Here is a 26347-nt window from a genome sequence, read left to right as displayed (position 1 = left end):
ATCCCTCTGCACTGCATAATGAAAGAAATCACAGATTTTTAAAGTGTGCATTTGGTGGGCAACACATAAAACGCTCATTCCTAAAAATAATACCTAACCAGTCTTGCATAGTCTGGACTATCTGTGAGGAAAATACTTCTTATAATTTCACATTAAAAGAAATGCTAGGCCTCTCCAAATCTATTTTAGCCCATGCATACTAACTAGATATACTAGGGCTATAAATACACTGCAGTGCACGACAAAGAAAAATAATTTAACCCTTATCTTGCACAGAATTCAATACGTGGAGGGATTGGAGGAGTAAAATAAGCAGCAGGGCTGTTTGTCACTGGTTTATGACCAGATAAAAAGTTACATGCAACCCCCAGCATCCAGCTCCTGATGCTGGAAATAAATTTCTATTTACCTGCAACAGTTTCCACTACGAGGACAAATAGAAAGAAGTGTAAGAAGTGGTATTACACCTGTGAAGCCTTAGTTCATAACGAACTCTAGTAATCAGCCAGGCTAGCTGTAAGGAATCAGAAAAGAAGCTGGAGGAACAAAAGACTTGGAGCTGCTGTCAGGCAGCCAGCAATTTCTAGCAGAAGTTGGCTACAACTCTCATCTGCACACCTCTTACAAATACACAGCCAAACAGGCACACCACTTGCTGGCCAATTCTCAGAAAGTTTTAGGAGCCTCAACATAATTGTAGAGGGAATAAAAGCACAAAGGATTTTTAAAAGCCATAGGATCCCCCGTACGCTTTTAGGAGAGAGAGTTCTCAGCTTTGCAAGGGCTGCGAGCAGTTCTCAACTCTTGCGTATTACAACTAAAATAATAAAAAACCCACTCCTTATCTCCCAGGAAAGTCCAGAATGACTACATTAGTCATAACTTAATAGACATGAAAAAAGGATCCATTTTAGTTCAGCTATGGCACTGATGTTCACTGAAATGCTATTCAAGATGCTTGCAACACAGGCATGGAAATGAAAATCAAGTGGTGATAAACAAGTCTCTTGTAAAATTTTTTCCACCATTTCTCTCTCAAGAATAAGCATATATTCATATTTTGTAGACAAAGCAAAACAATCATTAGAACATTTCCATTCAAAAGGAAATAGATAAACAACTTAACCATTTATTTGACTGCATTGTATTTAGACAGCTTGTACATTTCATAACCCCACTGTTTTTGTTCTCATCAAAAAGGATAAAGGGACAGAAGAATATAATCCACTCAAAACAGCAGTCCAGTATTTTGAGATACACTTGATATTTTCATAGATGCCCACCTGATACCTGAACTCCAATATAGGTTGTAATGTTTATACAAGACCTGAAATTTTTTTAACATAGCACTCAGTTTTAGCAATGTCTTGCAGTGCCCTGAAAAATAGTTTGTGACGTACTATGCAACGCCAATTAGATTATGCCTACTTTTCTTGAAGTGATCAACCTGATTAGTTCTTAAAAACACAATATAATGCAAACATCCATACCGACATGTCAGCCAATAGCAACATTTGGGCAAATTTAAATATAAAAGCGATCAACTCCTTAGATTTGTCAATGCAAAAAGGTGAGGGGGAGAGGACTGTGTTTTAGCAACAGACATGAGAAATAACCAACTTTTCACTGCTAGATTTCTTTGAAAACCTATTTTCCTCTCTTTGCAAATTTGGAACTTCCCACTTGATATCCAAATCCCAAGCAACACAGAGAACAAATCTGTTTCTTTTAATATGAACCAACACATACAGCTTCAGTATCTTCTGTAGTGAACTGTGTGTTACACAGCAGCAATATCAGAACCTTTCAGGCAATGTGCTCTTTTAAAAGAAACGTGCACCTATTTTGCGCAGTATTTTCAAAACGTGCATGGCGACAATTACTTCTTACAATAAACAAACAGAATTGTATTTGAAGTTTGCTCAGAAGCGATGTTTTTGGCAGTGCCTTCACAAAATGTGATTTCGGCTAACTTCCGAGTCGGCTTTTGAATCTGAAGACACCCACGGCTTAAATATTAACCAATAGAAAACTTGCCTGTCTGGCTTTTCAGTTTTTAAACATCAGCAGACACACAAGATAGCATAGTTTGCAATTTGCAATACAAGTCCAGCAGCTGTTAACAAGGTATGAAACCTCCCTGATCCGTCTCCTTAGTTCAAGCAAGCCAGAGCAGTCACTACGTCCTGGACCACTGGAACATGGTTGAGAGAAATCTCTTTCGATTGATTTAACATTACCAACATTTAAGTCTTCACAATGAATTAAACCTCCTGAAAAGCTGCCCAGAACAACTGGCAAACCTGAGGGATTGGGATAATGTGAACAAAAGGTTTTATCATGTCACAAGGCAGTAGTGGCAACATACAGGCTTTACGCTGAACTCCAACGTGTTCTGTGAATAACGGACTCCAGTTTGTAACGCTTTGTCTTGGGCACCATTTTAAACACGAGTTTTCTTTACTGAGGGGAACAAACCCCCTCAAAAGTACAAATGGTGTCTATAAGCAGAAAACTCCGAAGGGCCAATTTCCATTAAAAATCTTTATTTTCAAATACAACTCATAATTTGTACATGGTAAGAAATGCCCATCACCATGTGCGATTGGTCTGTGCAAAATAAGGCTTTCCTTTAAATCCAGTTTTCCTGCACAGGGCTCTTTTCCAAATGTTACTGGAGGTAGGGGTTTTGTTGGTTTTGTTTTTAAATGTACAGTAATTAGAAAACAAAAAAAACCAAACCCATGACTCAAACCAAACCCTAAAAAAAAAAAAAAAAAAAAAAGTGTAGTAAGGCAAATCTGAAGAGTATGCTCAACTACAGAAGAGCAGATTCACTGAGAGTTCATCCTTTTTTCACAGATTACATAGGTTCTTCCACAAGTCAACTAATATTTTTTTTTTCCAAAGTGAAAAAAACCCAACTGATTCATAGAACTGGGCTATATAATCACACTGAACAAGAATGCCTAGACACTGTAATTACTGAAAAAAATTTGATGGGTATTGGTAAAACCTATGTAAGCCCAATTAAAGAAAGGAGAAAAAAAAAAAATAGAGAAAAACAGAGCAAGAGTGAATGCGAGAAAGAGGGAGAAAGAAAGAAAGAAGTCCTTCCCCACTGCTTTGATTCTGGAGGGAAAAAAATCCCCCAATAATTTAGCTCATATAAGTTTAGAGAAAATGAGAGCAGCTAAAAATGGATACAATGCACCTTGAAATTTATTTCCAAGACCAAGAACCAAAGATTGAAGCATTTTAGAACACTGAAGCAAAGCAATCTGAATCTGCAAAAAAATTGTTCCAACTATCTTAAAATAGCTGTTTTTCAGAGCTTCTAGCCATAATTTTGATTAAATAAAATCATACCAATTTACATTAATTTCCTATATCTTCTTTTAAAAGTCCCTCACTCTTTTAATGAAAAAAGTGCATCCAAAACCAGCAGAGAATTACTGGTGACATCAGGTTCTCTTTTAGCAGCTACTCAAGGTTTTCAAAATAGCTTACACTTCTTGCTATAAGAAAAGAAGGGCCTACCAAACCCTCGTTTGGGAGAAGTATCCAAATTATAAAAATCTGAAATAATTTATTATCAAATCCAGAATTTAAATAAAAGCAGAAATTTTCTTGCAAAGACAATTGAAGAAAGTAAAAGAATAAAAGCATGCACTCCAAACTTAGAGGTGAAGACAAATATACTTATCTATACAGGCACTGGCAGACGCAATTTAATTGTTACTGTTACTCATTGTAACACACACCCCACCCTACAATACATTTTTTTTCATTCACTAATCACTGAGGTACCAATATTTAAGAATGGAAAATTCAATATTGAAAAATAAAACCTAAAATTGAAGCCTTTTTCCAGAAAACTATGGCAATTTTTGTATGAAATGTTAGTATACTTATAGAATTTTACAATCTACATTGGCTTTTTTCTGGAACCAAAAGTCGCGTTCCACATACAGGTTCTTTGATAAAATGTTCACTGTGTATGTAATAGTCAGTAGACTTGCAAATGAATGAACATATCTTGGCTATCAACTGGCACATCTTGCTGGTACCAAAAGAACTCGGAAGTTTGAAACAATCGGTTTTAATTCTGAACAAATGCGCCATGCCAAAGTGCAACAAATATGTGCGACACTCAATGAGACACTGACAGATTAAGAGCTGCATGGAAATTACTAAGTCCACCTGCAAAGCAATTTTGTACAAATTGCATTGCATGCAAAGGACAACTCTGCGCTGTTGGGACGTCAGTTGCTTGATGTGATGGTTTCTTTTAACGCAGCCATAGTTTAAGACGCAGTGCATCAACTCCATTTAAATAGTATCTGAACAGCCTCTTGTCTCGCACAAAACCAAGGTTTTCATAAAGTTTCAAAGCAGACTTATTTGTGATTTCTGTTTCCAATACAACCTTTAAGGAAAAAAAAAAGAAGAAAACATATCATATTAGAAAGCGGTTGCAGTTACATGACTACTGAAACAATTTCAAAGCTTTTATTTAAAGGTACACTTATTAGCAATGAGTGGAATTAATTTTTTCTTGTCCCGACTTATTTAAGCAACCCATCTCCATTACCACATTTAAAAAAAAAATAGCAGTTAACCAACAATCATAATTGTAAATAAGTTTCATTCACATCAAGATTTTAGTTCTTTGCTGTAAATAGTATTTCAACTCATTACTTAATAGCTAGGGTAAAAATCAAACAAACAAAACCCAAAACAACCCCTCCCCAACACCATCTCCCCCCCCCCCCCCCCCCCCCAAAAAACCCAAACCAACAACCCCAAACAAACTAACCAACCTCAACCTACCAAACAGGTCAGGGGCCAAAACATACTTCGAATTTTGAATGAGCAACTGAACTTTTGCATGTCACAAGAACTTGGCACATGAGCTTTTCTTTAGTCATTTAATATCTTTGACCTCTAATTCGATAGATTTAGACCTAGATACAGGCTTCAGCATTCTACAACTAGCTGTCAGACCCAATGTTTACAATGAATATTTGTGCTCAACGCAAGTATCCCAACCTCAAATCAAGAGTGCACACCAGGAAGAAAGAGCAGCTTTTTCCATCTCCCCCCCCCCCCGTGTTTATAAGTCCTGTCATAAATAGCTAAGAGTAGTCCAAATTAAGCAAAGACTCAAAATTGTCCCAGAAGTCTCAAGTACAGGCAAATAACTACACTGGAGTTAACAAGAAGTTAATTACAAAACTGCTGAAGAATGTCCCTCTGAATTGTTTTCCTCTCTTTTCTCCAAACGCACTGAACAGAGCTTTGCCATAACTGGTAAGCCGTGCACCCACTCCAAATAATAAAAACTTGTTCTGCCTCTCTACTGTTGTCCAACTCAATTATTTAAGGATTCTGCTATTAAGGACAGATCATGGTTGCGCAAGAACACAGGCTGAACTAATAAGCTGACTAGACTACATACAGTCCCATGACAATGTACGTTCACATATTAAACAAGAGCTGATGGACACTGTAGAAAGACCATACAATGAAAATACAGCCTAAGCAATTTCTGCAGCAAACCAGTGATCACTGCTGGTGTTAAGTCCACTAGTGGCTATTTCTAAACCAGCATTTGATACCCACTCTGTGTAGTTAGAACTACATATATAAAACTCCCCCAGTCCAGAAAGAGTCATCCACCCCACCTCAAAACCCAGGACTCTCTTCTCTTCCAATAAAAAGCAGGAAAACTGGTTAACATTCCCCCCTCTCCTGAAAACCAGGAACAAAATATTAGCCTGTATTTGTACAGCAGTTTAAATCAATCTACTTTAAGGACTCTGTGGCCCCCCTGCCTTCAGGCACACATTTCCATTCCCCCTCACCTCTTCTGCCAGCTCACTAGGCTTGTTGCTGAGCTGCTTCAAGAAGCAACCTGGTAAAAAAAAAACCTTCCCTTTTTCTCTCCATCAGGTTTGTTTTCTGCAGTCTGAGTGGCTAAGCCAATGTAAAAGAGGGAAGCAGCCAGCAGTTAGACTGGTCACCTTCAATAAGATTTAAAAATCCATTTAATGTATATATTTGACCATTACTCAAGTTTCAAGCCACTCTAACCACATTCCAATGACTAATTCCCCCTGCACTTCTCAGTGTAATAATGTTGAAAGAATAGTAAACCTGGGCTAACAACCCAACGAATGACATAAGACTTAGAATTAGTTCGTCTTCTGAAAAGGAACTGAGTCACGCATTAAAATATTAACAGTCAGAGTTCTTAAATTACAGCAGGACAGTCTGTTGTACCTGCACACTTAAGACAACCTAATTCAATTTTTAGTCTTATGGCATGAATTAAGAGATTGAACTTCTCTAGCTGGCACCTCACAGACTACTACTATCAAGTCTTGTGACTTGATCGAGTACTCTTAGCATCCTTAATCCATTAAAATGGATAACTATTACTTTGTAACAAATTATGGAAATGCAATAACTTTCCTGAAGAGTGCTATTTTCTACACAATTATGCGCATTGTACAACTTCTTAATTCAAATTAAAACAAAGCATTACGCCAAAGAGGAAATCTGACCCATGTAAATCCACAGTGCAGGAGACTATTATTTGAACTCTTAGCTACAAATGGCATTCAGTCTCATAAAAGTTTAGTAACCTGGCAGAGTGATATAACAAGTCTGTATTCAACTGCAAGCTCAAACACCTTGCAATGCTAAAAGACTTCCAACACTGCAGATCATTGAATTTAAGGGAGTGGTTAAATGTTGAAAATCAGGTTTGTTGGAATCCCACCACCTGAGTGAATGCTCATCTGGAAAGCAAATGCAAGAGATTTGCTCTGGCATTTCTAAGGAACGAAAAATAATTCCCTGATCTCAACATATTACGTTGACCTCAAAGGGCTAAAGACATGTTTGTATTATCTAAAAGGGAAACACGGTCATATTTTATCCAAATTCCATTAGCTTCATTTTGTGAGGGATTCATCTCTTCCTGTGTGAGATTTTCAATCAAGCTCCAAACCTTCAATCTTTACGTTTATTTCTCGTCTCACAGGGTCTATTTTGTTGTACACATATGCCTGTTAAATCCTCTAACAACACAACCACATCCTCCCCTGGAGACCAGCAAAGGTCTGATTGGATTTAACAGCATTTTCTGAACAAGTTGCAACTTTCTGAAGGCTGTTACTTTCTCTTATGTCTTAAATTGCATAAACCTAACATTTTATCTCAACTGTCTAATTTTAACTGGGTTTAGAAGCAAGAAATCTTCTGTAGTGAGAGTGCAATGTTTCTTGTTATTATGTTTTCGTAAACTGAAGAAAAATAGACAGGTCAAGCTTTCTTGCTTCTTCAGTTCACACTGGAAATGAATCAAGTTTAAAAACCAAGTCATTGAATGAATACAGACAGATCAAATAAGCAAATGAAGAACGTACTCTCTCGGCACTCACAGAAGAAGTTGCTATTCTTACTTCTAAGTCTGGTGTATCATCAGACTCAAGTTATGGGTGCTTCTCCAGTGTCCTTAATCAGTTTAACTGCCTTAACTTTTAAAGAAAATTACCACCCAAAATATAACACTTAATACCTTAGATGATTTGTAGATTAATAAAAAGCTAAGATGTCAATAGTTTATATAATCCTATTTGAAATGGTTAAAAACATACATTTAATTTTTACAAGCGGGGTACTGAATTAAAATGACACACCTACTGGTGCGGTCAAAAACCCCCACTTTAAATCACCCTAAAGTTTCAATGGAAATTCTCATGAGAAGTTGCAACTCCTTTTTACATTCTACATTTTGCTTAAAAAAGCTTTTAAAAGTCCCACTTACTAGAGCCTTATTTTGATTAGTTACCAGTTACATGGTACATTATTTCAGTAATACAAAGTGAATGAATCATATGCAGATTACTTACAGTCATTTGTTACGGATGGAAAACCTATGTATGAATGAACAACTCCTCCTTTCTAATTGTGATTAAGGGATGTAACAGTTCCACATGAAGGTCTTAAGCAGTATAATTTTTGAAAATTGCTTGTCAGTAAAAACTAAGCAAATCTTCAAAAACCAACCAGACACCCAACTTGCTGGAGTTAGCACATGCTTTCCTTTTTTACACTGGAAGAAAAATCTATTCAAAACTTTGCAGATGGGAGCAAAACTATTCACCTTCACCTCATTTATTTCCATAGTTCACATCTTCTATGCAACCAGCCCATAAAGTTATTCTAAATCATTGTGAACTATTGGAAACTTTGGACACTCAGGCCATTATAATCTCGAAAACCTTCAGTTTACTACCCCAAATATTAGAATTCATTAACATCAAATGTCTGAGAAAGTCACCAAGGTTAAAAAAAAAACAAAACCACAATATCTCAAGTTTTGTAATGTTATATCCAGACACTCCAGCTCAAAGCATGCTGTTGAGTACTTTCTTCAGGCTTGAAGGTTATTTCTAGTTCAACCACCCACCCCCAACATCAGATCACTTCCCTCGTTTCTATTCTAATGTAGGCCATGGCCACCTCCATGGCCAGCTCCTCCCCTCCACACAGATTCCATTCCAGCCAATTCACTTCTTCACTTACTCACCCCACAGCTTCCTCAAGCCAGGAAACAACCCCTGGCTAGAAGGATATTACCTCTCAGCTTTGAAGCATTGCATATAGCATAAACTACCTCTTAGGCAGCTGGCTGACCACAGAAACTTGCACTGTAAATCACTCGTTCCATAGGCTTGGCTTAGTTTATTCCCACAAAATTAGTTTATAGGAAAAAAAAGTTTCCTTAAGCATTAAAATATTGCAGCATACTTTGAAATGCCAGCACATCAGTAGTGATTTTTCAAGATTTTCATCTATGGTGTTGTATAAAAATCCTTTATTTTTCAGGACTCAATGTCGATACCTCAAAAGTCCAATCTACAGTACTTTGAAGAGTAATACACTGAACAAAACATTTATCAGATTATATGCCACAAGTTATTAAAGTTAAGTACATTTACTGCATCTATTCCATAATTAGATTGAAGGGAGGAGTTTCCAAGCAGCTTTTGAAAATTTTCACCCACAGCTGCATATTCATGTTTTTAATCCTATTCCAAGCGAGTTTCAGAAAATAGCATTTTTTTTAATTGCAGTTCATCTTATATCAAGTAGCAACATCTTTTTATTTTCATCATGCTTCCGATTTTATTAAGGGATGTAGAAAAATATCTTAAGAGCAGCTGAGATGATTAAACTATTTACACACCTCACGAAGACAAATTACTGTGATGTACTACTACATTTTTTTATCAGCTCTAGGCATCAATTAGACAGCCAGAAACCATTCTCCCAACAACTGTTGCAAAAACTGATGAGGGCAAGCGTCTTGGCTCTGTCAGACAGAGCTTTTAATTGGTGGCTGGTTGGATTTTTCAGTTTCTGGTCATGACTGAAAACTCTGCGATCCACCCTGTGGTACAAGTAACCAACATAATTATTTTGTACTATGTATATCTGGAAGAAGCCTACACTTGGTGGCAAAGAAAAGAAGAAAACATGAAAACATTGGCTATTTGGTTGTAGATGACCTGTATGTGAAAAAGAACAACATAAATATATCAAATCAGTGTGGGTATGCCTCTACCGACCAACTAGAAAGTCAAAAATAAACTCTGCTTGCTCTCCATGCTGCCCGGGCATAATGAGCTCCCATTTCAAAATTCTTTGCCAGCACAAGACTCAGCTGATGCAAAAGCCACCAAGAAGCAGGGCATAATTAGTTCAGAGTCATCATCCCACAAACACGGTTACACAGTTTCCAAACTGGAACTGAAACATGCCTGCACCCGCCCAGCACACAGTTCAAGGAGCTTGAATTGTAGCACCCTCCATTAAAGAGGGACAGCAACACTCTCTGAAAAATGCCCTCTGCGCTTAGTACAAAGCATTTATACAGCACCATAGATGAACATCTGTGACTAAGACTTAATGAGGTCTCACTGCAGACTAGCCTGCAATCCTTATCACATTTACTTCATTTTTATGAAGACAAACAGTAAGAAGGGCTCTTGGACTGATACAACAGTGGTAGAAAAAAAAAGACAGACATAGGAGAGATCATTATGCATATACCTGTTAGATAGTCCAATTTAGAAATAAAGTTACATGAGAAGTAGTATACATACACTCATAAATCATATGGTAATTATCGCAACTCTGGTAGCTTGAGTGGAAATAGCCAGTTCTACTGCTGACTCTAACAACAGTAGGCAATTCACTTCACTTCTCTGCATCTCAATTCTCCAACTGCGATGTGAACAGTGTGATACTATTCCTCAATTATTTTTTAATCTTGAATACTCTAGCAATGGCAAATGAATTCAAGACCGTAGTGGAAAGCCATGGAAAAAAACCACAAACAAAAACCTCTTTTTTTTTTATTAGTTCAATGTATCAAGGAGTAAAACAGATTAGAGCAAAGCATATTACATATGATGACAGACGCAACAAGCCAAAACAAAGAACTTGAAGAATTACAGAACTATCCGATTGCAGTATACTGCCAGAGTACAGCATAAATTAGAGGGAGAGAAAAAAAAAAAAAAGACACCAGTAAGCAGAGACATGAAAGAATCTGAAGGGAAGGACAAATATCTCAAACAATGAATGAAGTCAGAACATATGCGGGGATGCTTCAAGAGGCATAACACAAGTGGAAAAATAAACAGAGTATGTGCCAGAAGTCCTGCAACAAAAATTGTAGTTCTGCATAAGAAACTTCACCACACCGCAGTAGGACAATTGAGGGAGCAGTTGAAACAAGATAACAGAGAGATCAAAGGATCATTAACTATGATACACTGAAATAACACAGTGGTCACTTATCAGGAACAAGCTAACAATTGCATTGTACCAAGGAGATGAAAGTTAAAGGGACAGATAACTAGATTAAGGGATGTAGGAAGAGTTCCTCAGAAGTTAAACATAGCACATAAAGATAGTTAGTTGCTTCATATATATATATATAAAAAAAAAAAAAAAAAAGGACTGTAATCTGGTAAAAGGAAAGACTACTAACACATAGGCCAGAGAAAGTTTGACAGTGATTCAGTCACTTTCCTTCCAAGTTTTCATTGACATGCTAGATCATTAGAGTTCTGTTAGTGCTACGTAGCATAGCTACGCACTGTCAGAATAGCCTGATGACTTGCTGTGATAAAACCACATTCTGCAATACTACAGCACATACTACTCCAGTACCTCTGTGTATCCTTTAAGTACGGAAGTATTACACACAACATGCAAGTTACACTAGTCAGTAGCACCTTAAACTAGTCCTTGGAGGAAAACATGCCTGCAACCGAAGGCTGAGGCAGCTTCACAAAGTAAGACAAAACCTGAGACACTGAATTTGAGCCCTTATGACAAAGTTAGAAAATCCTTCTCCTATTTGTGCCATACGTTTTTCTGAGGCTATTTTTCCTTTTATTATAAAAGGAACAGCTTCTTACCAACCCACTCCCCACCTAAAAAAAAAAAGTCCTGTAGGAGAGAAACCTGTGAAATGAATCCACATATAGGAGAATGCAAACCATTTACATTATGAAAGTTTTTGATTATAAAATCTTACCTCATCACAATCTCCTTCAACCATAGCATAAATAGCTTTCTTAACCAAGTTTGTACCTGTAATATAGATTTCAGTAAGTGTCAGAGTTGCAAGGCAAAAGATGCTAGTTTATATATGACTAACATGTGTGCTACCTACATGACATGACACCTGGGGAAAGCAGGGAGGAAAGAAATAAAGAAACAAGAAGTTGCAGTCAAGTTGCAGTCTCAAGTTTGAACGTTAAAATAATCTGTGAAGTTATCCAGAGACTCAGCTTGAGCGCAAGATTCTTCTAACACAAGGATATTAGAAACAGGCTTCTATGTTTAACTTAGTGTTATATATAGCCTTCCAAGATGTGATTCATTCCTTTTTGTTGCATTTAAAGTCAAAATCTGCTGGCACGTACTTGAAGGACATTCATCTTCCAAGGGAATTTCCTCTTACTAAAACAAATACTTCTATTAGTAACAGAACTTATGAAACTACTTTTCTTGTGGCTCACTCCCATTTGGATTTGCTAGTATCTAATAATATGGTTGAAGCCCATCCCTTCCCCTCAGTCAAGCATTAATTTAATTCTTTATCATTATTTTCATCTATTTCACAACAGTTCTACAAATGTAATATCCCTACCTGTCTGTAGAATTGGGGTGAAATTGAAAGTTGATTTCAAAGTTATTAGTGGAAAAAACTGCTGTTCAATGAAATTGCATAAATCTCACTTCCATAAGAAGGCTAAGGAAAAGGAAAAAAAACCCCAAGGAATCTAGAGAATGTTTTAAAGTATTCTCAAAACTTTAATAAATTAAGATTTTCATTGAACATATGACAAAACCGTACTACATAAAAAACAAATCTTCAGATTAACAGCACACTTTGAGAAACAGCAAGGTGGCAAATGTAGGAAAAAGTCAACATACATAATGCTAAAGTAAGGCTTTAAATATAAAATCTATTTATATTACTCTAAAATAATGAACTGACTAAAGCAAGGGAAAAAATCTTGCAGAGGCCTTCATAATAACAGCATTAGTTCTTATTTACTTATGAATCCAAGCACCTGCAATTAAATTATGGCAGGTTCCTTCATGACTCAGCTAAAAGGAAAGGAGACAGTGATTTCTCAGTATCCTCTTCCCTCTGCTCCACTACAGAAACCAACAATGGCTTTTGAATTGCACTGGAGAAAAAAAAAACCCCACACATGCTTGAACAGTCATGATAATACATAGTGCTTCAAGTCTTCTGGAGGTTTTTTTTCTTTTTGAAGAGGAGAACAAACACAATGGTACCATTCTGCAATGTATGGCCGAATTTTTCCATTGCAAGTAATTTTCTGTCTTTAATCACAAAAGTATGAGCTGTTCAGTGTGAATGAGTGGTGAAGCTCATTTCTAGCCTTTAAAGCTGATGTCTACGTTTTAAGTTAAAAATATTACGAGATGTAATTTCACAATAACCAACATAAAAAAATAAAGTTCCATAAGAACAGGTTTTTAATTAAGCCAGCTGGAATAACTGGTGTTAGAATGAAAATCCCCTCATCAGGGCAAAACTGATTGATGGAGGGCAAACTCCCTGCCAAGAGTGATTTCTTTTGTCATGTAACTTCCCACAAAACAGATCTCCATTGCAGTCATTCAAGTAGCAATACACAACTATTTTTCTTCACTTATTAATACAAGGAGGTACATACATTCTCCTCAATGGGCAATATATGCGTAATTGATAGGGGAAAGCCAGGGGATAAGTTCACTGAAAAAAGATACACTGAACACAACACAGAAATACAGTGATGAGGGCACATATAAAAACGCAAAGCAATTCCTACTGTTGTTATTTGACAGTTGTAATAGGCAGAGGTAAGGGGCTGCTGACTGCCTTTCTTTTTAGCTTTACCGTATCCCTGATGTAGATCTCATAGGGCATTTCAGGCTATTTTAACAAAATAAAAAAAGCTACTGGGGAGCTTGTGTGGTTGAGTAAGGCGGGGATGACAGACAAACCACCACATCTAGAAGTTCAGTTCTGCTTAAATCTTTATGACAGCTACAGTTATCCCAACTACAGGATTTAAGTAAGAAGTAACAAAAAAGGCTATTCTTACCAATTCCTTTTCTTCTGTATTTGGAATCCACTGCTAACATGGCTATATAACCTCTGCGGAACATCTTTTTGTGCATATCCAGCTTGCAGACGATGGCACCTACACACTCCTCACCTACCATGGCCTTAAAGACAAACATACACGTATGCATTCTCAGTTTGTGATCTATAGTGCTACCAAAAGTAGTAAACCAGTTCATTTTAAGTGAAACAGCCACACAAAATTTGTTTGCATAAAGCTATAAAAAAAAACTAAATAAAATTTAAAAACGTCTCCAAAAGTGTAAATAAGATTAAAGGACTCTTATTTCTTTATTACATTCAAACAAAGTTATGAGTCAATTAACAACCAATGAACTGTCCTGGAGAGAACCATGTTATTATTCCATGAAGTCTACAGGCAAGAACATGTGTGATAGAAAAGGGGCGGGGGGGAAAGACCACGTTAAGGCATAAATCACCCTTTCGTATGGGCTGCCAAAGAGGGAAAAAAAGTCCATTCCTGTTTTATAGTGATCTGAATTTTCATGTACAAAGGCTGTGGTAGATAACACGCTTAATTTTTGTCTGGTTTTAATGTCAAGGCCACAAAGGATCAGAGAAAAATGTTGCTGTGTTTAATCTTTAGCAACTGTCATTTTCAGTCATATAACACCCAAAGAACAAACAAAAAAAGCACACAGTTAATTTCACACATTTTAACTGTTTGGAGATTTCATTTGTTAAGAGCTATGCACTGACAGTTAATCCCAATGGTATTGTCACAAAAAGCATGGTCAAGGAGATGTAGTTATTCTGAAATATTAGGAAAAAAAAAAAACAAAAAGAAAAGAACCTAACTCCTCCCCAAACACTTATCAAACCACTTGCACAACCACTGTGTTCACAAAAATTTTACCATGAAATATATTAGAGAAAGAGTGTAAGAAAAACTAAGTCAAGTTAACTGAAGGATTAGGCAGCATGAGAGATTAATGACATTATAACCTGCAGCAGTAAAACTGAATAATGCTGCAGAGTAGGATAGCATCCAAGGGGAGAATGAATTACTATTCATTCAGGAAAGACTGACAGAGATAAAAGAGAAACTCATAATTGTACGTATGGGTGTATAAGTGGATCCACAGACTTTGATAGACCTGTATCTGCAGGGGGGAACTAGCCTTCGGCTCAAGTGTAGCAACTAAACCGGGACTACAGCACATGATTGGCACAAGCATGTGCCGGCACAAGTGCTTCTGGATAATCCAAATTTACAACAGTAAGACACGTCAAATGAAAAGGCCTTGCCAGAGCTGGTATTGCCAGGCCTCGGTGCAGCCCACCTGTGAACCCAGTGCTCGCTTCTCCAAAGTCTATGGTATATACTCCATAGCCTCCAACCACCTGAACTTTTTTGTATACAGCTTATAGGCTAAGACTGTATGGACAGAAGATATATTCATGCAGATCATATTGCAGGCACAGACAGACAGTTTTTTCACCCCAAGAATAATAATGTCTTCTAGCATCTCTGCCTGGATGGCGGGTTATTAACCAAGTTAGCTGTCAACCAGGAGCTGTATCAAAGGTGAAATGAAGCAGCCCAAAATGTACAAGCTGGAGTTCCAAAGCTCTATGATACAGCATGATCCTAATGCCATTTCTAATATAGTTTAAGCTCATCAGGCAAATACAATTATTGCTAAGTTTTTATTTGGCAGGAAAACACATTTTTTAGCAGTATCCAAGAACAACCCTGAACAATCTGAACAAGTGGGTTTTAAAACAGCAAACAAAAACTGTAGCATGATCTAAATGGACTGAAATACACAGCCTCTAAGCAGTCTTTCATTTGTTCCAAAATACAGTTTATTCCACAGAAAAGAAAAGCTGTACTTATACTAAAACTGTCTATGCAAAGTGTCAGCTCAAGGCAAGTTTTGTATCTCAGCTCAGACCTGAGAAAACCAGGGAGTTAAATAAAGAGTATCATCAGACAGACTGTTCATAACATTGCTATAATTATGCAGAGTACCTAGATGTAATCTTATACCTCACTTTAAAAAAAAAAAAAAAAAAAGCACACCACTAACTAGCATGTTATAGTTATGCTTTGCCCTGAAGTGAACACGTGCAAATTGTTGATTGTAACCATCATGTGGAGAATTTTTTAAGATACATCTTTTACACACTTCAAGAGTAGTGACATTCTAGACATTGCATATCTGTGTTTTTCCTTCTTTAGGGCACTTTTCAGAAAAGCTATGTTCATGAATCATATATCTAAAATGCTAAATGAACAGCAAAGAATTTTGTTTCAGTGATCAAAGAAGCGAATACCCACTGGTTTTACCACTGTTGCCAGAGAGCTGAATAAAGTATGACTTTATTAGCAGTTCCCCAAACACTTAAATCTATTTCTCTGTCTTTAGGCAGGTAAGACTGCCAGTTAATCTACTGTTGTTCCACTTACAGAGGGAGTGCTGCATTTCCCCCTCAATTTGATTTTTTTTTTTTGTTGCCTGGCCTCTCCTTTCTCCTTCTCTCCAACGTCATCTAAAGCTGGAAATGAACCTAAAATGTGATGTAAAACTTTGTAATTTAAAACCCTCGAGAAGGTTAAACTGTGTAAATAAAAAAAGCCAGGCTGAAATAGGGACAGTGGGGAGGAGACAGAAAAAGTAGTTCCCATACAACACCATTTACGAAAAGACAATCATGGGCCAAATTTTCTCTTCAGGTATATGAGAGTACTTCTAAACATACAAGTTTCTACAAACAGAATTCAGCCCAAGTTACTATTATATATTACAACCCCACAGAGTACTATAAGATTTACTTCAATCTAAGTCATTAGCAGGATTAACATACATGAATTCAAATCCAATATTTGCATCAACTTTGTTCTTATGAATAAGTTTAAATGCTTAAAACAAACTAGATTTTAGTATCTTTGTACTGCAACCATGTATTACTAGAAGAGTGAGCACAGAAATGTCTGTCAATCAGCAAGAACATTACTTTTCACAAAATTAAACAATTGGCATTAATTTCATTAGTGAAGATGGCATTAAGTCTGTCAGCCACAGTCTGAGTATGCGTTTAATACCCAGATCCTGTGACATTTGTTCCCATTTAAAGAAGATTAAAACAACCAACTAGCCCCCAAAAGAGGAATATTTTGCGATTCAAATGCAGTAGAACCTGTGCTACTGCAATACAGCTTCCCTTTCACACATGCACCAAAATCCATCCCAAAGTATCACAGAAACAACTCTGTATGAATCTTTTGGCTTACATTTAGCGATCATGTTACTGAATGCCATTAGAGGATACATTTAGGCTAATGGGTTTTAACCTAAAGTCTGGCAGTTCAGTCAGAGCTCTTTACAATACCAGGCAAATCACTAAGTCGCTCTGTTCCCACTCTATGAAACTGGACACGAGTAATTCCCTCCTGTGCAAGGGCATTGCCAGAATAACTAACACTAGCTGTTGTTAAATACTCAGATGCTGCAATGACTGAAGTTTTCACAAAGCCACTAACAGTGAGAAGTAGCACAGCAAGCCCATATCTGAAACCATGATCACTCCCTAAGAGGAAACCAGAATACAGAGAGAGTTTGCAAATTGGGAATGGATGTTACAGAATTTCTTCTTACGTCTTGCCATGAAGCTAGGAAGACTTCCCAGACAGTTTCCTAACTTTTCTGGTTCTTTTATGCCCCAAGTTTCTGCAACTGAAAAACAGGGATGATGTCTTACAAGTCTTAATTTCAACATGAAGTACACTTAGACTCTTGAATAAAATACAATTAGAAAAAGAAGAAAAAAAGGCAAAGTATTAGTATAAAACAAGATCCTAACTGCAGTCATTTAGGATTTACAACACATTTAAAACCACTTACATGGAATTAATAGGTTATTTTTAAACTTGTGAAAGTTTAAATTGTAAATGCTGCTATAGCTGGTGGCAAAGTTAAGAACCCCATAAAAGCACAGATTTTTCCAGATTTTTCTTAAAAGGCAGCTGAGTGGTGCAGTATTGTGAATTACAGGAGAGGTTACAACACTCAGCCAGAACTCTGCTTTTATTACATCCTGTCTTATCCCAACTTTGGCACACAGAAAGGTTTCCTAAGCTCACCTCTCCCATGCTAAAGTATTTGAAAACAATTTTCTGAAATATTTAATGTATCAGTTCTAAATGAAAGTTTTAGAACTTTAACACTGCTGAGACTAGAAGCTGCAAAAACACTTTAAAAGGAAGCTACAACTTTGAAAATGCATTTACAATCCATATGGGGACAAAGCTGTAGCAATGCTTAAAAATGCTTCACGTGAAACAAAAGATACCCCTTTCCTCTGTTATTTTTTGACAGAGTGGTTATCATAGGTCATTTGAAGAGAAACTGGGCTGACAGAGCTCCTGGGAATAAGTGAAAACCAGGCATTCACAGGGCATCCACACCCTGCACACAGTGCAAACCTGCTCTTCCAAAGGCAGGCAAAACCTGAGTTTAAGCAGACAGTTGCAGTTTATGGAGGAAAAGGTTATTACCTTGCAACAGCTCAGTCACATAACGCTGCAGTGTAACACATCAGAACTGATCATCAAGTATTCCCAATTTGTTACCCCTAAAGTCAGGAAGACAGTTACACGGATGAATGCGACATTAAAATGAACATGTTTTGAAGATTCCTAGTATCTCCGGATCCTTTTAAAGTAGAATATGAACCACTTTTTTGAGCACACAGTTAGGAAATGGTTTGATACAGCAAAACCATGCTAGTAACTAATTAGGATTGGTCCTATACCTTCCCTCCAGCTCTTCTCTTGCACCAACACCAGTGCCTATGACATCCTACTATGAATATATTTGGAGCTCTAAACCAATAGAAACCTGACCCTAAAATATATATATACGCACACACTTATAAATATATGGTGGTGGTGGGAGGGCTATCTTAGCTTCCCAAATCAGAGAAACACAAGGGTTGGCACAAGCCAGGAAGAGGTAGTTGAACAGAAAGGAAAAGCAAGCAGCCCTTTTGGTTGCACTAGCCATTAAAGCAACGGTGCACCTTGGGAAGGCCAAGCCAAAACTTGGCAAGTTTCAAACCCATGAGATAATCATCATCAGGAATAATGTTAATAATGCCCCCAGAAAACAGCTCTGCATTGTCAGGTATCCAAAATGCTAGGTAGCAAAATTATGGTGTTTAAGATGGTTTACTGAATAAATATCAGCAAGGGACAACTGCTGACGATTCATGGAAAATACACATACCATCTTCAATTGAAATGGTGTTAGTACTTTCCCCTCACATGTTGAGAAAGGGAAGGGAGCCTATGACAATGCAATGAAGACAGGTGAGTATGCATTGTAAGATTTTAAAAACGGTGATGGTGAAGTTCAGTAAAGGAATTGATTGAACCCCTACAGATATTTTTTTCAAACACAGTCAAATGGCAGTCTAATCCCTCTCCCCAAGACCAGTCAAAACCAAACCAAAACCTGAAACCAAAAGGGTGTGTGGCCGTAAGGCATTAAAGACAAATGATTCTGTGAGATCAGGCACTATGCCTCTGTTCACCATCCTGACACTGTTCTTGCTAATTGCAATATGCAGTACCTGACTGAAGATAAATATTTTAAAGAGACTTAATACATAGAAGTAGTTCAGTAATCCACTAACCGCAGGAACAAATTAAATTTTACAGAACAGAAATTCTTCAAGACAACCTCTTAAAAATACTAAAACCAGACACAAAGAAACCCCATCAAATTTGACTCAACATACTGCAAGACCTTCAAATCATTAAGTAGATAACAACTTGCTAGCTTTAAACATTCATAGCCACATATTCTTCTCTGCAGTTTTATGTACTTCACATTGTTCCACCCTTCAAAAAAAGGCAAATACACAGAATTCAAGTAAAGGTTTGTTGATTCTTCAAGGCTACCAAAAAAAACCCCAACTGTCACTACAAAATAAGCTGAAGACACTTTCTTTTCCTTGAGGGATATCTTATTCTTTGAATGCACTTATCAAAAATCACCCATTTTAGTGCTCTGTGAAACAACTTGCCATTGCTCTTTTTGTAACAAAATTCTCAAGTTACTCCCCAACAAAAAAATAAAGATTTAAAGTCTAAACAAATGCATCGTGATCTAATAGTATCCAACATTACCTTGGCATTACCAGCGATACACTTGGTGCTTAAAGTATGGACATTTCTAGTTTGCAAGCATTTATTTTCAGTATGAGGTAAATCAGTCATACACATAGCTCAGTGCTTGAAAAATACCATTCTGCTCTGATCAGCACCCTTATAATGGCAAACATGACTTTGCCATTTCAAACATTTTCAAATATTTTCATATCTCTATTTTGTTCCAGATGGTAATGCTTCGCTCAACTTCCTATAATCCTACTGTATTCCCTCTTCAGGGTTTTAAGAGGCACAGTTCTGAAAATCCTCCTATAAATCATATAAATCCCACTATAAATTATACCAGACCCTAAACCAAGAACATTCAGGAAGTTTAAGGCCAGATGGATTTCATTAGCCTCACCTCCTGTACTCATATCCTATTAAAATTTTACAGAGATACTCTAGAATTGAAGGGTGCCTTGGCTCTGGCTAAATCATACCTTTCAGAGAGGTGTCCAGCCTTGATTAAAACATCAAGAGAGAAGAATCCATCATTTACCTTAGCAAGGAAGTGCCATACACTCCCATCAATGTTCTGTTTTGCAGATGTAAGTTTTCCTATGAGTAAATCAAACACAGCTAAGCTCCCACTATACACATATACTCCTCAGGCCAACTTGTACTCAGTTTCATATACCTGTGGACGAATTATCATCCTAAAAGCATGCTTTCCAACTGAGACACAAGTTCTTCCATAAGTGCTAAAGATTTAGAAAGACAGGGTGACAGCTAAATCAGTCTTTTCAATAGTGCTGTAGGAAGCATATAAAACTAAACACATCGTTAGTACAGCAAGACAATCTAAGCAGCACAAGAATTTCCATATGCTGCACACACTATCACACCTGTAAGAAGCAAAACAGTTGTACTTGTCTTTTTCAAAGCAAGCTCACAGATAAAAAGTCTACAAAGCCTTTCACAGTGTCTCTCTATGTATCACCTAACATTTATATGCTAGCCATGCTGAATTCTGTTTTAAAACCATTGTGCAAGAATTACTAAGCACTTGTAAGACACTAGTGGACTAGGTACTTTCTTTTTTAAATACAAACCTAGGAACTGAGACAGAATGATAAAATGAACTACCAAAGGTCACAAAAGTCAATGTCAAAACCAAAATTAGAAGCCTTGAATTCCTGGATCCTAGTCCTGTGCTCAGACCCTTTCCCCACCACTTAAAACATGTATTAACAAATGTAGGAACTTCAGGCATATGCTTTACTTATACATGCACAGGTCACAAGGGGACTTCATTAGGAAGACAGGTACTTCCAAAAAAGCTTGGCCTTATCCACTAAAAGATTATTGTAAGTATTTCCACAACCGTCAACCCTTTAATCCTCTCCTCCCCAGCCCCAAACCACTCCCAATTCCTGCCCTCCCTGCCCCCTCTGGCACTTACCAAAAAGCAAAGTTGTGGCCAGTTGTGGATAAAATACCTATATGTGTAAATGGAGTAGGGTTCAGACAGATCTTTGGTGATCAGTCTCATGATATCGGGCATCTGCAGCTCTGACTCATATCGGACGTATCGTATCGTTATGTCCTCCTCGGGCTGAGAGTCCGTTCCCGAGCCTTTCAAACTGCAAGCTGCTGCTAAGGACCCGGAGAGTAGCAGCAAGGACTCCTCCTCCTCCCCTCCTTCATCCCCCTCCTCCTGCTCTTCCTCCTCCAAGCCAGTCTCTCCTGCCAGTCCATTGCGGCCTGCAGTCTTAGCAGCAGTCGTAGTTGTGGCAGCAGGCTGGCTCCTGTCCTCTCTTGCTGCTGCTGCTGCTGCTGGGGGAGAAGGAGGAGGAGAGGGTGCAGTCCTTCCCTGGGAAGGGAGGTGGTTGGTAAGGGGGGATGAGCACGGTGCTGTGGTCGGGGGCGATGACTGCTGCTGCTGTCCGGAGCCCATTGTTTTGCTGGCTCGCTTGTTCTCCAGCCCCTCGGGGGCTGCCCCTGCCTCCGAGCTGAGGATCTTGCTCTTGAGGGAGGCCCGCAGGTGCCGCAGCTCGGGGCTGATGAGGCCGTTGAGCTGGTGGTTGTGGTGCGGGGGATGGTGGTGGTGGTGGCGGTGCTGCTGCGGCCCCCCCTTGCCGCCGTCGCTGCCTCCTCCTCCTCCTCCTCCTCGCTGCTGCCGCTCCCGTCCGCCCGCGGGTCCCTCCTCTTCCTCCTCCTCTTCGGCTTCCTCGTCCTGGGCCCCGGTGCAGGCGGCGGCGGCGGCAGCAGAGGAGGTGGAAGAGGAGGAGGAAGCAAGCCCCCCTCCTCCTCCTCCTCCGGGGAAGGGGGAGAGCGTGTCCCCCTGCGGGGAGAGGACGCTGCTAGGCCCCGGCGGTACCTCGGCCATATCCTACGGGAGAGACCGACACAAACTCACCGAGGAGGAGGGCGTCAGACGAGACGGGGACGGGGGACGGGGGGGAGGTGGCGGCCTCACGGGCCGCGGTCGGGGGCGGGGGGGTGCGTGTGAGGGGGGGGGCGCGAACAAAGGCAGAGACGGTGCCCGGGCCCCGCCTCGCCGCCCCGCCGCCGCCTCTTCCTGCCGTCCCGCTCCCCCCACCGCCGCCGCCGGGGCCCTTCCCCGGTCCTTTGCGGGCCCCGGGCGGCCGCCCGCCGCCGCCGCGGCCTCCCCGCCCGCCGCCGCGGCCACTCACCCCCGCGTCTCCTCAGCGCCGCGGCTCCCACTCTCCGCTCATCCAGCGGCCGCCAAGCGCGGCCGCCGCTGCCGTAACCCGCCGCCAAGTTTCCTGTCAGCCCTTACGACACTTCCTCCCTTGGCGGCGGCGCCTAGCGACGGCGGGGCGGGGAGACGTCGCCACGGAGCCGGGCGGGACATGGACGCTTGGCGGGACCCGGCCGCCCTCACGTTGACGGCCCGGCCCCGCCGCCCGGAGCCCGGCGTCTTTTCCTCACGGGGTCCTGCGGCCCGGCGAGCACGTCGTCCCCGCTGACAGGCCCAGGAGGGTCGGGGCAGCCGCTCCCGGGGCTGCTGTGGGGGTCGCGGCCTGCCCGGGTGAGGCCGGCCCTGGGGTCGGGCTCGGGCCTTGGGGCCCGCTCGGCCTAGGCCGGTGCCCCGGGGTCGGTGGACGCAGGTTTCGCCAGCTGCACCTCTGAATGCTCCGGCAACGGCGCCGTTGCCCTCGAACGTCTCCCTTGGCTGCCTGCCCTGCCTTCGCTCACGCCCCAGGCGAGGCTCACGTTAGCGTCTGCGCTTTCTTTATTTGATCAGCCCAAACCTGAGCGGGCACGGGCGCTGCCCACGAGGACGCTGCCCACGAGGACGCTGCCACGCTGTTTAGTCTAGGGACAGGAGCCAGCAGCGTTTTGGTGACGCTCTGTTGCAAATGAGAGAAGAGCGCAGGAGTTGTTCCTCTTCCTTCAAAGGCAGCGTGAGGGACGTCGTTCCTCGCCTGGATAGGCAAAGGCAGGCCTTGGACTGCGTTGTGCAAGTGATAACAGTAGAAACTTGGCAACGCTGAAAGAAGCAGTCTCAAGCGATCTCCGCTGCTGTTCTGCATTAAATAATCTCTGTTTTAAGAACACGCTACTAGATACCTTTCACAACAAACAATGCCTTTAGACGTGAGGATTCTATTAACATGCACACATGGCCCCTCAAAATGCAGAGAAATAGTGGGTTTTTCCTTTTCTCCCATGAAAGCCTTGCAGGGCTGTTTTAAGTCTTCCTCGTTTTTATTTGCTACAGTTATTTTTCAAGGAAGTGACAGGTCTGGACTTAAAAGGAAAATCCACCAACTGTTCTACGTGTCCTAACAGGATTCTTTAATTAGGAAGAAAAGAGACTATGGGGTTACAGGCTTCCATTTACGGATTGCTGAGTTCTGAAGTAACATAGGAAAAGAGTAAAATAGCTATTTGAAAGTGAGTGAATCATAAGGCTTTTACTAAGTAATCACTGATGGAAATACTTAAATTCTGAGAATGAAATGGGTCTCTGTATGCTTTTAGATTTATTTATTCTTTCTCAAGACTGTTCAGAAAGATTAATGCATGTTATCTCTATTCATGTTGGCTTTATGTGTCCTGCAGTTGCTCTGCCGATTTGCTTTTAGACAACTTGTACCTGCTGTGCAAAGGTGTTCACATACATAATTTTGTTCAAGGGTTTAATGGAGTTTTGTGTGTGTTTTCAGGCACCAAAGGATGCTTGTGGGCCTGATCAGAACCGCTCTGGCACACCAGCAGTGCTGTTATGTTCACTGTCCTCAGGTAATTTAAACAGAAAGAGCAAACAAATGTCAGTGTAGAGATGGCCCAAATTCTGTTCTCACTTGCCATGTTGTGGCAGTGTGACTGAGAGTGTCTGAGCCATGTGTTAGGGTGATATCTGTGTTATGAAGATGATCCAGCACCAGCAAACATTGTTAGAGTGAAGATGATCTAACTTATCGTGAAAACACTCTGTTACCTACAATGAGGTTACAGGTACCATGGAAAAAAAGCCTTTCTTGTGTGCTCTCTAACACCCTGGTAACTTTTTGTGTTCCACTTCCAATACCTGTTGAACCACTTCCAAACTCAGAAGGTCCTAGTTCTGATGTTGATCTTAACAGTTCATTGTCCATAGTTAGGATCTGTCAGACCAAAGGTGGACAAGGGTAGGACAGACACCTCTGAGCTGGTGCCTTTGATTCCCCTTAATGTCAGTGGAGAGGAAAGGGCACTCCTGGGCTGGGATTCAGCTAGATTTCTAAAGCACATCAGGTGAATTCTGCTTTGAAGGCACCATCATCCCATTAAATAACTGGAATTCAGCATAATTAGTTCATCTCGGGCAGATACCCCCACTGTCACTCTGTGAAGTTAGGTGGAAGGTGTCCTATGGCTGCTGTTGAGATGTTCTCAGTCTGAGTGCCTACTGTGCCTCTTAGTTGTCTTATTTCTTGTCTTTACTATGACAACAGCTGCTTTTTAAATGAATGTTCTGAATCAGAAGCGGCACCTTTTTTTAAATAGCTTTAGGTGCATTTTATTCCTTAGATTTCCTCTCACTGCTTTTTGAGCCTCCAGCAGCACTGAGCACCCTCATGCTGTTGGGAACCTCACCTTCCAAAGTAGGGATGGGGCTTGAACACAAGCCTCATTGCTTCTAGTTCTTTGTTCAGTAACTCTGTGACCTTGGGGGTTTCTGTGGGTTATTTGTTAAGAAAACAGCATACACTTAGGAAACTTAGTTCCGCTAACTATGAAAAGAAAGGGAGCTGTTGATGGCCTTCCTCTTTTTCTCTTAAGTATTTAAGGCAAGTACCTACACATTGATTTATTTAGCTTCACAGCTGCTCGACATTAGATCTGAACTCAAGGAAACCTTGGTGTAAAATGGACATCTAAACATGCTGTGTTCCCTGCCATAATAAAGGTGACATCCCAGCTGCACCAGAAATAAGGATGTTGGAGACAGAATATTGAGATATACTTAATCTGGGCAATAAACAGTAGGAGCAGGTCAATGCTTAACAAAGAAGCATTCTTTTTTTTTTTTTTTCCTCAAAGAAGGGGAAGTAGTTTGACATGAGCTTTTGACATGGAAGTAGAATTCCTTCCAACTAAAATGTTCTCCATTGTTCTTCACTTATCAACAATGATTCTTTAAAAAAGTTACCCAGCACGTAACAGTGACCATGTTACTTGAATTCTGAGTTCAGCAGCAAATCAATAATAAAATTATGTCTCTTTTTCCTTTCCACTTGTCCAAGTCAAAAATAAATGAGATATTTTGGACTGCGATTTTTCCGGTAGGCAAGTAAAAGTTTTTCATGGGCCTTGTCAGTGTTATGGCTCCTGAGGGCATCCCCCTTCCTGGGGGTTTGCCCATTTGGGCTCAGGGACAGCTTTGAGATGGTGCGGTTGATGGCTGACTGGCACAACCATGCCTGCTTCACCTTGCACTTGCCCCATCGCCGTGGACTTGTCTGGTGATCTGGACTCTCAGCTGAACCTGGTCACTGTCACCAAAGTGTCTCTGCTTGCCTTGCCCAGGTACTATTGGACTGTGCTTTTGGCAGCGAGGCCACCCTGCTGTCCTCACCTTTTCCACCCAGCCCACCCTGCTGTCACGCTCAGTCTCCAGCTCCCCTTCACTTCTGGACCAGCATCCAACTTTGCTGTTCCTTGACAGCCATATGTAAGAGCATACCTGCACCTCGTGATGGAGAGCAGGGATCCCTGTCCTAATTTCCTTGTCTTCTCTGTGATGCTTTAAGGATAAAGAGAGGGTATGAACAAGTGCCCGGGGTATGCAGATTTGTGAACCCAGCTGAAGTGGGGCTACTATTAAGTGTCCTCAGCTTTAGTACTTTGGGTGCTGTACTCATGCACTGGTACTGGGTCAGGAGCTGAACTAGCATGTCCCCAGTGCCGCACCAGCTGCTCTAGCTGAGCTGTGATTGCTTCAGCGCCCAGCCATGAACTGTGTGGGCAAAGAT

At 40.2% G+C, this 26347-nt stretch overlaps 1 protein-coding gene across 4 annotated transcripts; it reads right to left on the bottom strand.

Moving 5' to 3' along the window:
* Window positions 1–1109: 1109 nt before the first annotated feature.
* On the bottom strand, window positions 1110–22684 carry NAA30 (N-alpha-acetyltransferase 30, NatC catalytic subunit). Of its 4 annotated transcripts, XM_069783138.1 has the most exons (5): window positions 22556–22683; window positions 21322–22251; window positions 13719–13842; window positions 11627–11682; window positions 1110–4429 (listed from the first exon to the last, which is right to left on the bottom strand). In XM_069783138.1, the coding sequence occupies exons 2-5, from the start codon at window positions 22246–22248 to the stop codon at window positions 4292–4294; spliced, it is 1245 nt and encodes a 414-aa protein (XP_069639239.1). In that variant the 5' UTR covers window positions 22249–22251; window positions 22556–22683; the 3' UTR covers window positions 1110–4291. The 4 variants fall into 4 exon arrangements, with proteins under 4 accessions (XP_069639239.1, XP_069639242.1, XP_069639241.1 ...); XM_069783141.1 differs by lacking the exon at window positions 13719–13842 and having other exon boundaries at window positions 22556–22684; XM_069783139.1 differs by lacking the exons at window positions 1110–4429; window positions 11627–11682 and adding an exon at window positions 11694–12346 and having other exon boundaries at window positions 22556–22684.
* Window positions 22685–26347: the final 3663 nt, after the last annotated feature.

Source organism: Haliaeetus albicilla, chromosome 5 (genome assembly GCF_947461875.1).
Source record: "Haliaeetus albicilla chromosome 5, bHalAlb1.1, whole genome shotgun sequence".
NCBI lineage: Eukaryota > Metazoa > Chordata > Aves > Accipitriformes > Accipitridae > Haliaeetus > Haliaeetus albicilla.
This window is presented reverse-complemented; position numbering and strand designations above follow the sequence as displayed.

What these genes read in the sequence shown, in the direction of transcription:
- NAA30 (XM_069783138.1), bottom strand. Translation starts at nt 22,248, where the DNA reads ATGGCCGAGGTACCGCCGGGGCCTAGCAGCGTCCTCTCCCCGCAGGGG. An exon ending in ATACAGAAGAAAAGGAATTG is followed by an intron (nt 11,683 to 13,718) that starts GTAAGAATAGCC and finishes TCTATATTACAG; the next exon opens with GTACAAACTTGGTTAAGAAA. An exon ending in TTGAAGGAGATTGTGATGAG is followed by an intron (nt 4,430 to 11,626) that starts GTAAGATTTTAT and finishes TTTTCCTTAAAG; the next exon opens with GTTGTATTGGAAACAGAAAT.